At 44.9% G+C, this 12,454-nt stretch overlaps 1 protein-coding gene across 1 annotated transcript in view; it reads left to right on the top strand.

Moving 5' to 3' along the window:
* LOS4 (P-loop containing nucleoside triphosphate hydrolases superfamily protein) overlaps window positions 1–12,454 on the top strand; it is a 29,696-nt gene that overhangs the window by 5,104 nt on the left and 12,138 nt on the right. The window contains exon 4 of the mRNA XM_010269057.3: window positions 41–106. Within this exon, the coding sequence (XP_010267359.1) occupies window positions 41–106 (66 nt within the window). The remainder of the gene's footprint in view (window positions 1–40; window positions 107–12,454) is intronic.

Below are 12,454 nucleotides of genomic sequence, written 5' to 3'. Positions count from 1 at the left end.
GCTAATTTATTATTCTTTTATTTCCCTTATTCATCCACAGGATGGCTTCAAGGATGACTCTTTGAGGATAATGAAGGACATAGAAAAAAATAGTGTGCATTGCCAGGTTTGTCTCATTAGTTATTGCTATGGAGTTGATATTATCTATGCTTCTCTTCTTTTCTTGTCTTACTCTCTCCCCCTCCCCCCTCTCTGGCTAACATTCTATTTGGAGTTTGCTATGACATAGCTAAGAAGTATTTGTAGGGGCAGTGGTCCAATGGGGGCTGTTCATTATGAGATCAATGAAATTTTGGCCTCCTTGTCAATCCTAGGTCAGATAGGATTCCTTAAGATGAATTTAACTGCCAACTAGATAGTGAGATTGGGTGTGTGAAAGGATATATGTACAAAAAAAAAGAATAGCTTATGTATGAGCAATATTTCTCACCAACAGAATATTTACAAAAAATGATAAACAAGGATGCAAAGGTACCCTGCATCAGGGGACACCCCTCTCTTTATGTACAGACATGTGGGTATGCAAGTCAAAATGGTAAGCTTGGCCACTTCATTGCTGTCCGTCAAAAGTTATTTTATTACTAGTACCAGAGCTGCTCTTCAGCATGTTATAATGCATATTCATTCTTTTTGATTCTTGTATTTCTGTAAGTTTTAAGTAGGATGCATGTCTTTGGCGCAGATGATTTCATTCTCTGCAACTTTCCTATACAGGGGAGTACCATTTATTAACATTTTATTGTAGTAGCAATGGTTCACAACAGAAACCAATGACCCAATCGAAGAATAACTACAAGCATGAGAAACTTCAATGCTTTTGTGGATGACTTTGAATTAAAGGTGCTTCCATGGCTACAAGTAGAATACACCTGGTCAAATTTTCAAGAACCCTCAACTTGCTCTAAATTGGATAGATTTCTGTTCTCAATGGACTGGGAAAAGATTTGGGAAAAGTTAGTTTCTAGATTAGATCTACACTAGTTAACTTGTCTGTTTTTTTTTTTTTTTTTTATCGGTTTTTAAGATTCCAACAAGGGTGGCTAGCAAGTTGGAAAACTAATGAGAGACTTTGTTAGTAGTCAAGGGAGGAGAAAAAGGACCGTAGGGTTAGGTGGGAAGTGGTGAGTAGAAGTAAGAAGTCTAAAGGTTTTGGCATTGGGAATATACAGAAGAGAAACTTGGCTCTGTTTGGAAAATGGTTGTGGAGGTTCCTACTAGAAAAAGAAAAGCTGTGGGGTGTGGGCTAAGGTAGTAGTTAGTATTCATGGGCTTGCGGATAATGGATGGGATTCTGGGATTCTAGCTTGTACTACAAGAGCATCACCTTGGAAAGCAATGCAAGCTATCCTACCTCTGTTTTCACCCTGTATCAAGTATGACTTGCACACAGGGAGTTGGAGAGAATTCCAAGCGGCATTGAGATGGAGAAGGGGGTGGAAATCGAAGCAAAAAATTTCTTACTTGAGGAAGGAACGAATAGTGGAACAGCAATACTAAAGACCAAGGCAGACAAAAGAGTTACAATATTTTTAATAGGAGAAGCTATTTGTTGGTTGAAAGGTTTCGTTGATGGAACAGTTTACTCTGTTAAAAAACGAGGTTGGGAAAGTTCCTTTGGTCTAGTGGGGAAGAGTTATGAAGTAGAGGTGAGAAGAAACATGAAAGGATGGTTTGTTGCCATTACAAAGTATTTTTGCGATAACAGAAAACAATTGATCTGCGTTTCAGAGGGCAGGGGGAGAAGAGGCTGGATGGTTTTTGCTGATAGTTACAGGAGTTATTGACGAGACTGGAAGAGAATCACTTTCAAAAAAAAAAAAGGAATCAGCAGAAGACAATAGGGGTTCATTGTGAAGCACTAAGAGCAACATCTGAATTGCAATAAACTAGGGAGGAATCGAAGGGAGAAAAATCTGAGAGTAGGAGCTTGAAGCTTTTTTTTTTGGCTAGTTCAAACGAAAGCCAAAAATTGTCGTCAAAGGAGTTTGGAGGCAGCAGTTGGTTCTTACAATAGTAAGAGATGTTACAGATTGGGGGAGGCTTCTGGAGTGTATCATGAAAAAATTCTTGTTCAAGTGCCCTGCTTCTGTTATACCTTTTGATGCTCGAAAAGCAATCCTAGACATTGGGGAAGAAGGGCTAGCTATATCAAATATTGAGTCAGTGGAGACCTTGGATGGTCTGCTGGTGACTGAAAACTGGCATATGTCCTGTAACCAGATGGATGTCTCTCTCTTTTTTTTTTTTTTTTTTTGAGTAAAGTTAACTTTTATTGATAAAAGAAAATAGAGGATGTACAGCAGCCTGAAGAAGCTAAGACAAAATTACAAGGTAAACAATTTCCACTAAACAGTCTTTCTCTAACCCCTGATTTTGCTAGACTAGCAAGTGTGCTAGCCTCCAAGCCCCCCCTTCCTTCTCCCTTAATCAAGCTATAGTATTTGCTGAAACCCCTTCAATGGTTAGAGAGGATATACCTAGTTGTTTAACAATGCGTATTCCTGTGAGAGCAGCCAAGACCTCTGCCTTTGTGGCATTTGCCCTCCCAATTGGACCACTAAAAGCCCACCAAATATTCTCCCTTTCCCCTTGGATAACACCTCCAATTCCTGCTTGACCTGTGGACCCTTGTGCACTACCATCAAAGCGCACCAGACCTTCCTAGTGACAAGACAGTGGAGAAGAAGATTTGGAGCTCACATAGTAAACAAAGGCTCCCCTTGGATATCTTCAGCTTGTTATTTGACAAAGCCAAGGTTCTGGGCTTGATCAAGGGTTTTGAAGTGGGAAGAGATCTGGTCCAGGTTTCTCACTTACAATTTGTCGTCATCCTATTCTTGGATGCATCATTGGAAAATATCTCGAACGTGAAGAGGGTGATCGAAGCTTTTGAATTGGTTACCGGGTTGAGGGTTAATTTCAGCAAATCCAGCATTATTCCTATTAACTCAGTCGAAGAAAGTCTCATAGAGAATATCAAAGAGATTCTGAATTGTAAAGTGGAAAGCCTCCCCATTACCTACCTTGGAATGCCCCTGGGAGGCAACCCAAGATCCCTAAACTTCTGGGACCCAGTGGTGGAGAAATTTGAAAGGAAATTAGCCTCTTGGAAAAAATGTTACCTTTCAAAAGGGGGCAGACTGATTCTCCTAAAGGCCTCTCTAGAAAACTTACCAACTTATTACTTTTCAGTCTTCAAAGTTCCTCCAAAAGTGAGACTTTACTTAGAGAAAATCCAAAGAAATTTCCTTTGGGATGGAGGAGGGGAGAATAGAAATCACCTGGTAAGTTGGGACCAAGTGTGTAAGCTGAAGGAGGGAGGATTGGGAGTTGGGCATTTAAAAGAGAAGAATATCTCTCTCTTGAGCAAATGGCTATGGGGATTCCCAACTGAATCCGATACTCTTTGGGCAGCTGTTATCTCTAGCATGTATGGAACAAATGCAAATGGGTGGGACAGCAATCTTCAGTTGAACCAGGCAAAGAACTCAAACCCTTGGAAAGGTATAGTTTCCTCCCACTCATCCTTCAATCCTTTCATTAGACTCAAAGTGGGAAACGGAAATAAAATAAAATCCTGGAAAGATCTCTGGTGGGGGGATTCTACCCTAGCTGAATCCTTCCTTAGAATCTTTAATCTCTCCTCAAATCAGGACTCAACTGTCTCCTCTTGCATTCCAGCCTTACCTGCTGACACCAATTTGACTCTGAACCTGAGAAGACCTTTAAAGGAAATTGAGATCTCAGGCCTTTTAAACCTCTTCCTTACCCTAAAAGAAGTCTATCTCTCCCCTCATCCCTCTGATACCCGAATTTGGACCTTAAACCCAAATGGTGTGTTCTCTTCCAAATCTTTGTTTAAGGCTCTTCTTGCAGGTGACCAGACTTCCTCTTTCCCATTTAAGAGGATATGGAGCAGCCATATTCCTCTAAGAATCTGTTTTTTTGTTTGGGAAGCATGTCTACAGAGAATAAACACTTGTGATCTTCTCCAGAAGAAAAGCCAGGGAAGGTGTTATATCTCTCCTCATGTATGTGTGCTTTGCCTAAGAGAAGGGGAATCAGCAGATCATCTACACATTCATTGTAGTTTTTCTCAAAAGATATGGTGGCATTTCTTAAACCTGTTAGGCTATAGTTGGGCCTCTCCCAAACACATTCAGGAGTTCCTCAACCAGTGGTATGGGTCAGGTTTGAGCAGAAAAGGTAAAGTGTATTGGCAAACTGTGGTTCATGCAGTCTTGTGAGGAATTTGGGAGGAAAGAAACAGGCATATTTTTGAAAACAGGTCTAGATCTCTAGAGGACCTAATCGTAGATATCTTCTTCTGTTGTAACTCATGGGCCGTTAACAGTGTGATGTTTCAAGACCTATCCCTTAATGATCTTAACAGAAATATCCAGTTGATCCTACTTCTCCCAAATCACCCTCAACCAACCAAAAGTCTTCAGCTTCCTCAAATTGAAGCAGGGATGATTTTAAATTTTGATGGGAGTGCTGCAGGCAATTCGGGCAAAGCTGGGATAGGTGGAATTTTGAGGGATGAACAGGGACTGATTTGTTGGGCGTTTAGTGGTCCATTAGGTATTACAGACTCAACAAAGGCTGAAGTGATGGCAACCCTCACTGGTATCAGAATCATAAAAAACCTAGGCATTCAGAAAATATCTATAGTAGGAGATTCAGCTAATACCATCAAATGGCTGAAAGAGAAGGAGGGGGGCCCTTGGAGGTTGAGTCATTATCTGTCAGAGGCAAGAGACACCCTGGAACATTTGAATGTTAATCTGAAGTGGATCCCGAGGGAGATGAATCATATTGCTGATGGATTAGCTAAATTGGGAGCGAACTTAGAAAATTTATACAGCAACAAGCTTCCCCCCTTGTAATTTTGTATTTCTGCTGTTTTCTCTTTTAGTACACCTACTCATGTACTTCTTATCTCTATCAATGAAATCTGGTTAACTTTTTCTCAAAAAAAAAAAAAAAGTTTCCAGGTCCTTTGGTCAGGGGTGGTAGGGGAGATGTAGGCCTCACTGAGAGAGCTCAGCAAGCTTGCAACATCAGCAATCTCTTCCTCTCTTAAGGGCCTTCTGAGGTTTAGGTTTCAATTGGTTCCTAAGGGTGAGGGGTGAAGGCTCAAGGCTACCGAGGCTTCTTGGGATTGGGATAGGTTGAAGGATAAGAGTTAGCAAGGGTGTCCTCACCCCACCATAAATCAATCCAATAACTGATTCTACTTCTGTTTCCCACCTGATATCTGACAAACTCAATGAACAAGTCAAAGGTAGAAGAGATACCTTTCCAAGGGTTAGAAGCTTTCATCCGGTTCAAGTGGACCTTGCTATTCCCAACCATTGGCATGTTTCTTGTACTTGCTTGTGATGATGGATGTCCACAGAGCTTCCGTCTCCAAGGAGTACCTCCATAACCATTTACCAAGAAGTGCTAGGTTCCTCTCATTAATGTGTCCTAGCCCCAGACCACCGGCTTCCTTAATCTTGCACACCTGATTCCAATTCACTAAGTGGCTCTTCTTCTCACTTCCCCTTCCCATAAGAAATTCCGCTGGAGCTTTTCAATCCTGCTTTTAACTTTTCCCAGGACTCGGAACACCGACAAGAAATAGGTTGGCAAATTAGAGAGAGGTCTTAATTAGTGTTAGTCTTCCCCCTTTTGACAGAAAACTTCTCTTCCATGTGGTCAATCTTTTCTCGCATTTTTCTACCACTGGGTCCCAAAAGCTTTGGCACCTCGGGTTTCCACCAAGGGGCATTCCCAAGTAGGAAATGGGAAGCCTCTCCATATTACACCCTAGCAGCTCTTTGAATCTCACCAAGAGAGTGTCACTTACATTCAGTCCCACTATGCTGCTTTTTGAGAAGTTTATCCTAAGACCAGTCACCATCTCAAAGCTTTTTAACACCCGTTTTAGGTTAGAGATGTTCTCCCAATCAGCCTCCAAGAACAATATCATGTCATCTGCAAACACCAAATGGGACACCTGAACTGCTTCCCTGCCCACCACAAATCCTTTCAGCAGATTTGATTCCCTTGCCTTTTGAATCAAGTAGCTGTGTCTAGAATCTAGGCGAGGCACATATTCTAAAATGCGCCTTGGTGCGTCTCAGACGCGCCTTTTAAATCACTGAACAGAATTAAATTACATTTTGATGGAAGATCTATGGGAAGTTTTGGTTTGACAGGTATTGGAGGTGTCTTTAGATATGGTGCAGGTAGTGTTGTTGGCCATGTTTTTGGGAACTTTTGGATTCAGAGACTCATTAAAGCTGAAATGGCATTGCTGCAAGAATTAAGACACACAAAGCAATCAAATTTCCAACATTTGGAAGTAGAAGGGGACTCAATTACTTGTTTCTTGGGCCAGAAGTAAGCATCAAGTGATGCAGTGAGACTGGAACAAACTGTCACAAGTAAGCATCAGAAGAAATCACTCCAAGGGGTCTTAGAATCACTCTAGGGTTTGTAGGAATCACTCCATACAACAAACTTACAAGAGAGCTCTAAAGAAATCTTCATTCATTCAATAGCTTTAAAGGAAGAGAATATATCTATTTATAGAGTGACTTGTGTGGCACGGGATACTGTTCATCATAATTACAAAAATGCGACTCCTTGTCTTGTGCATCAAGAAACACAATAACCTTTTATCTACTAATGCAAATAAACTGAAAATTGAAAGACGAGACCTTCTAAACTAGAGGAAGAATGATGAGTTACCGCTCACCTCGGAAGTCCCTTCGAGGGTGGCTTAACCTCCTGAAATAGAAGATGGGGGGGAGAGAGGGGAAAGGTAGGAAGAAAATGACTTAGAGAGAGATGAAAGGGATATTCATTCACGCCACTTATTACATGATCAGGGCCTTATATAGCTGGCCTACATGTATGCAATCATGGAGAGAATATCTTCTGGTGGCAGTGTAACTAACTCTGGGAGGCTCTGCTGTGTGTCACACTAGCCTCTCTGTCTTCTAGTGAAATGCTGTTCGGTGGTGGCCTGCTCCACTCCTACAGCTGTGTGTCACACTATCTTCAGGTGGCAGAGTAACCAACTCTGAGTGTAACTAATTCTGGGGCTCTGCCGCTTGGCTCCTCTGTCTTCTTGTGAATGGCTGATAAGTGGTGGCCTGCTCCACTCCCCTAGTGGGTTCTGGAGGGGGTGTTTGGGTCTCAACAGTTCCTCCCCCCTTAGCACTGACCTTGCCCTCAAGGTCTAGGTTGGAAAACCTCTCATTCAGCCTTAGATAAGGTTCCCATGTGGCCTCTTCTGGAGGCAGTCCGACCCATTCAACCTTGGCTTTTGGCACCACCAGCCCTCCTCGCCGAACCCATCGGAAATCCACAATCTTGACAGGCTCCGTGTAAATGTCCCCTTCATCTGTAAATTGGGGTAAGTTGGGTGAGATAGGGGTATGATTCCCCACAGCTTTCCTGAGAAGTGAGATGTGAAACACCGGGTGTAGCTTCGAGGTAGCAGGGAGGTCCAATCTGTAAGCAACAAGGCCCACTCTCTCCAACACCTTATAGGGCCCATAATATCTGGGAGCTAGCTTGTGCCAAGCCTGTCTCATCACTGAGACCTGGCGGTAAGGTCGGAGCTTAAGGTAGACAAAATCACCTACCTGAAACTCTAGTGGGCGGTGATGAGAGTCATAGTAGGCCTTCATCTTTTGTTGGGCTTTAGTCAAGTTGGCCTTGAGCAGTCTAAGGATCTCATCTCTTGCCAATAGGCGAGTCTCTACTTCTGCCATCTTAGCCGACCCAAATTCATAAGGTAATATGGGAGGAGGTTCTCTGCCATATAGAGCCTTGAAGGGTATCATTCCTGCTGCTGACTGATAAGTTGTGTTGTACCAGTATTCTACCCACGGAAGCCAGTGAGCCCACTGTTTGGGCTTCTCCCCTATGAAGCACCTCAGGTAGGCTTCTAAGCACCGATTAAGAACTTCAGTCTATCCATCCGTCTGGGGGTGGTAACTTGTGGATGGGTGCAGTTGGGTTCCTTGCAATCGGAAGTATTCCTTCCAGAATGAACTCAGGAAGGCAGGGTCACGGTCTGATACAATGGATCTTGGTGTCCCATGAAATTTTGTGACATCCCGTATGAAGATGTCAGCCACCGTTGCTGCGGTGTAAGGGTGAAGCAGGGTAGAGAAATGGCTATACTTGGTGAGACGGTCAACTACTACCATGATAAATTCCTTCCCTAATGAACGGGGAAGTCCGGTGATGAAGTCCATGGAGAGGTCTTCCCATACTTGCTCTGGAATCTTGAGGGGCTGTAGGAGGCCTGCGGGAGACTGTGAGGAGTATTTCTACCGTTGACAGGTCTGGCATTCAGATACATAGTGTAACACGTCCTTGCGCATACCTACCCAATGGTAGTGGCTGCTGAGCCTCTTCAGAGTCCTTAGCACTCGTAAATGTCCTCCCAAAGAGGAATCATGAAACAACTTCAATAGTTCAGTTTTGTGGCTAGAATTTGGAGCAATCACGAACCGGCCCTTAAAGAAGAGGTCTGGTCCCACAATTTGGTACCCTGCAGCTGCGGATCAGTCCTTGCTTCTTGCCTTATGGCTTCAAATAAGGGAAAATTGGGCTGAGAGTAGGTTAGTTGGGCCAGCTCTTCTACCCGTGATAAGGCATCAGCTACCCTGTTAGCAGGCCCAGGTTTATACTCTATTCGGTAGTCAAAGCCCATCAGTTTACTAAGCCACTTTTGCTGCTCTGGGGTGTGCACTCTTTGTTCTGCTATATACTTCAGACTTCGTTGGTCTGACCTTATGATAAATTGGCGTCCCAATAGATATGTACGACATTTCTGGACTGCCATTATCACTGCCATCATCTCCTTGACATAAGTGGACTGGTTTTGGTGGGCGGCTGATAAGGCCTTGCTGAAGTAAGCAATGGGCTGTCCCTTCTGCATCCGGACGGCCCCCACCCCTGCAACTGAGGCATCACACTCAATTTCAAAGGGCTGAGTGAAATCTGGAAGAGTAAGGACTGGAGGGCTCGAAACTGCTGTCTTCAAGTCTTCAAAGGCCTGTTGGGCTTCATCAGCCCAGCTGAAAGAATCCTTCTTCAACAGGCGCATTAGAAGGGCAGCCATGAGCCCATACCCCTTAATGAAACGCCTATAATACCCTGTAAGCCCAAGGAAACCCCTGAGAGCCTTTACAGTAGTGGGCTTGGGCCATTTTTGGATGGCATCTATCTTTTCTGGGTCTGCCATGACCCTCCCTGCTGCAACCACATGGCCTAAGTATTGTATCTGTTTTTGTCCAAAAGAACACTTGGTCATTTTGGCATGTAACTGATGTTCCTTTAGAGTGGTGAGGGTAAGCCTCAGAGGTTCCATATGGGTGCCCCAGTCCTTGCTGTAAACCAGAATGTCATCGAAGAATACTAAAACAAATTGCCTTAAGAAAGGCCTGAAAATGTCATTCATAAGGGCCTGGAAGGTGGAGGGGGCGTTGGTGAGCCCAAACGGCATAACCAGAAACTCGTAATGGCCATCATGGGTTCGGAAAGCGGTCTTGTGGATGTCGGTCTGGTGAACCCGGATCTGATGATACCCGGATCTCAGGTCCAGTTTGGAGAACACCTATGCTTCTCCTAACTTGTCCAGCAGTTCATCAATGAGGGGTATCGGGAACTTGTCCTTCACTGTAATCTGATTCAGGGCCCGGTAATCTACACAAAACCGCCAACTACCATCCTTCTTTTTTACTAGGAGTACAGGGGATGAAAATGGGCTGGTGCTGGTTTGTATATGCCCTTTGTTGATTAGCTCTCTTACCGCCTTCTCAATTTCTAGCTTCTAGAAATAGGGGTATCTATATGGCCTCACATTGGCCGGTTTAGAATTTGGTAAGAGGGGTATCTGATGGTCATGGGCCCGGGGTGGAGGTAATTGGCTTGGTTCCTTGAACACATCAACAAACTGATTGAGTATCGATCGTAGTGCCTCGTGTTGGGCTTCCGTGGGTTGGTCACAGCCTTGATTGTTTAAAGTTGGAACTATGGGCTGCATGCCTAAGTGCATAAATAAGGGCTGTCCAGTATCCTTGGAGGCCCGTAATATGGAAGCTACAGTATCACCTTGGGGACTCGGAGGCTGCACCTTTTGTAGATGGAAAGTTTGACCATCCTGATAAAAGTTTATTGTCATTTTGGCCCAATCACATAGTGCCGGCCCTAGGCCACGTAACCACTGAATTCCCAGAATAATATCAGCCCCTGAGAAATCCAATGGGTGATCTACCACGAAATAGTGGCCTTGTATAAGGATCTTTTCCTTCTTGCACACACCATCACATGTCATCTGACTTCCATTAGCCACATAGATTGAAAAGAGTGGAGTGGGTTGTATAGACATACCTAGTTGCCTTGCTAATCGGCAAGTGATGAAATTCAGGGTAGAGCCACTGTCAATCAAGATCATCATAGATCGGCGACCAACCTTCCTTCTACTTGCATGGACTGAAGAGGGTTGAGGCCCATGAGGGCCTGTAAGGAGATCTCGGCTCCCACAGGTTCTGGTTCAACTGAGATCAGTTCACAGTCTTCTACGTTTTCTTCCAGTTCTTCCTCTGAAGAGGGTTGAGGCCCATGAGGGCCTGTAAGGAGATCTCGGCTCCCACAGGTTCTGGTTCAACTGAGATCCGTTCACAGTCTTCTACGTTTTCTTCCGGTTCTTCCTCTGTCTGAAGGAGAAACACTCGCTGGACTCTGCACTTATGGCCCGATCCAAACTTGTCATCACAATTGTAATAGAGGCCCTTCTCGTGTCGGGCTTGCATCTCAGCCCACGAGAGGCGCTTGAAGGGCACAGTAGGCCTGGGTAGAATGGGCTTCTGAGAATCCCCAACTTGTTTCATGGGTTGTTGTTCGGTCCGCTGGGGAGCCTCCACATTCGGGTAGGAAGGCTTGCTGGTCCTACGCATGCTATCAATCTTCTCTTCTTGCAGGCGAGCCATACCCACCGCCGCCATGACTGTCGCTGGTCGAAGAGCTCTCACTTCCAGGCGGATGTCTTCTCTGAGACCTCCCATGAAACACCCTACCAAGGCCTTCTCCGGCCATCCATGTACCCTGGTCGCCATTCTTTCGAACTCAAGCTGGTAGTCTGCTACTGTCCCGGTCAGTTTTAGTCGGGTGAGGAGTTCGTCGTAATCCACGAACGCCGTCGGCCCAAAATGGATGCACAGGGCTTCTGTTAACTCCGGTCCAAACCTGAGGATGGGTTTGTTGATACCATTGGAGCCAGAGAATAGTGTCTCCTTCTAGGTGAATGGAAGCGATGGCGACGTGCTGGTGTGCAGGGGTTTCATGATATTCGAAGAATCTCTCTGCTTTGAAAATCCAAGGAATGGGATCTCCATCGGAATAGTTGGGAAAATTGATTTTAGTAACCATTCCGGCGGGGTTACCCCCAGTTCCCTGGCTACCGGAAACAGAGGTGTTGGCCCCTATTGGATGACTGGTCTTGCCGGATTGTTGTTGGGAGGCGAGGTTAGAGATGACCACCTTGAGATCCCTGAGTTCGTTCAGTACCTGATGGAATCCAATCTCAAGTTGGTCAGCTCTATCTACCATGGTAGAGGATCTTGTCTGCGGCATAGCTGGTCTGCAACCTTGCTCTGATACCAAGTTGGTGAGTTTCCGCTCACCTCGGAAACCTCTTCGAGGGAGGCTTGACCTCCTGAAACAGAAGATGGAGAGAAAAGAGAGAAGGGAGGGAAGGAAGAAACTGGAATAAGGGAGAATCACTCATTGCTTTCATTATATGATGATGGCCTTATATAGTTGGCCTATAGGTGTAATATCAGAGGGAATATCCTCTGATTTCTGGATAACTAACTCTGGCAGATAACATGGGTGGAATATCTTCAGGTGGCAGAGTAACCAACTCTGAGTGTAACTAATTCTGGGGCTCTGCCGTCTGGCTCCTCTGTCTTCTTGTGAATGGCTGATATGTGGTGGCTTGCTCCACTCCCCTAGTGGGTTATGGAGGGGGTGTTTGGGTCTCAACAACCCACTCTCTCCAGAACCTTATAAGGCCCATAATACCTGGGCGCTAGCTTGTGCCAAGCCCGTCTTACTACCGAGATCTGGTGGTAAGGTCGGAGCTTAAGGTAAACGAAGTCACCCACCTGAAATTCTAATGGGCGGTGGTGAGTGTCTTAGCGGGCCTTCATTCGCTGTTGGGCTTTTGTCAAGTTGGACTTAAGCAATCTGAGAATCTCATCTCTCGCAAGTAGACGGGTCTCTACTTTTGCCACCTTGGATGACCCATATTCATAAGGTAATATGGGAGGAGGTTCTCTGCCATATAGAGCTTTGAAGGGTGTCATTCCAGCAGCCGACTGATAAGTCGAATTGTACCAGTACTCTGCCCACGGAAGCCAGTGAGCCCACTGTCGAGGCT

Source organism: Nelumbo nucifera, chromosome 6 (assembly GCF_055504915.1).
Source record: "Nelumbo nucifera cultivar China Antique chromosome 6, China Antique-T2T, whole genome shotgun sequence".
NCBI classification, from domain to species: Eukaryota; Viridiplantae; Streptophyta; class Magnoliopsida; order Proteales; family Nelumbonaceae; genus Nelumbo; species Nelumbo nucifera.
The sequence above is the reverse complement of the archived record's forward strand: the minus strand, read 5'-3'. Positions and strand labels throughout refer to the sequence as shown.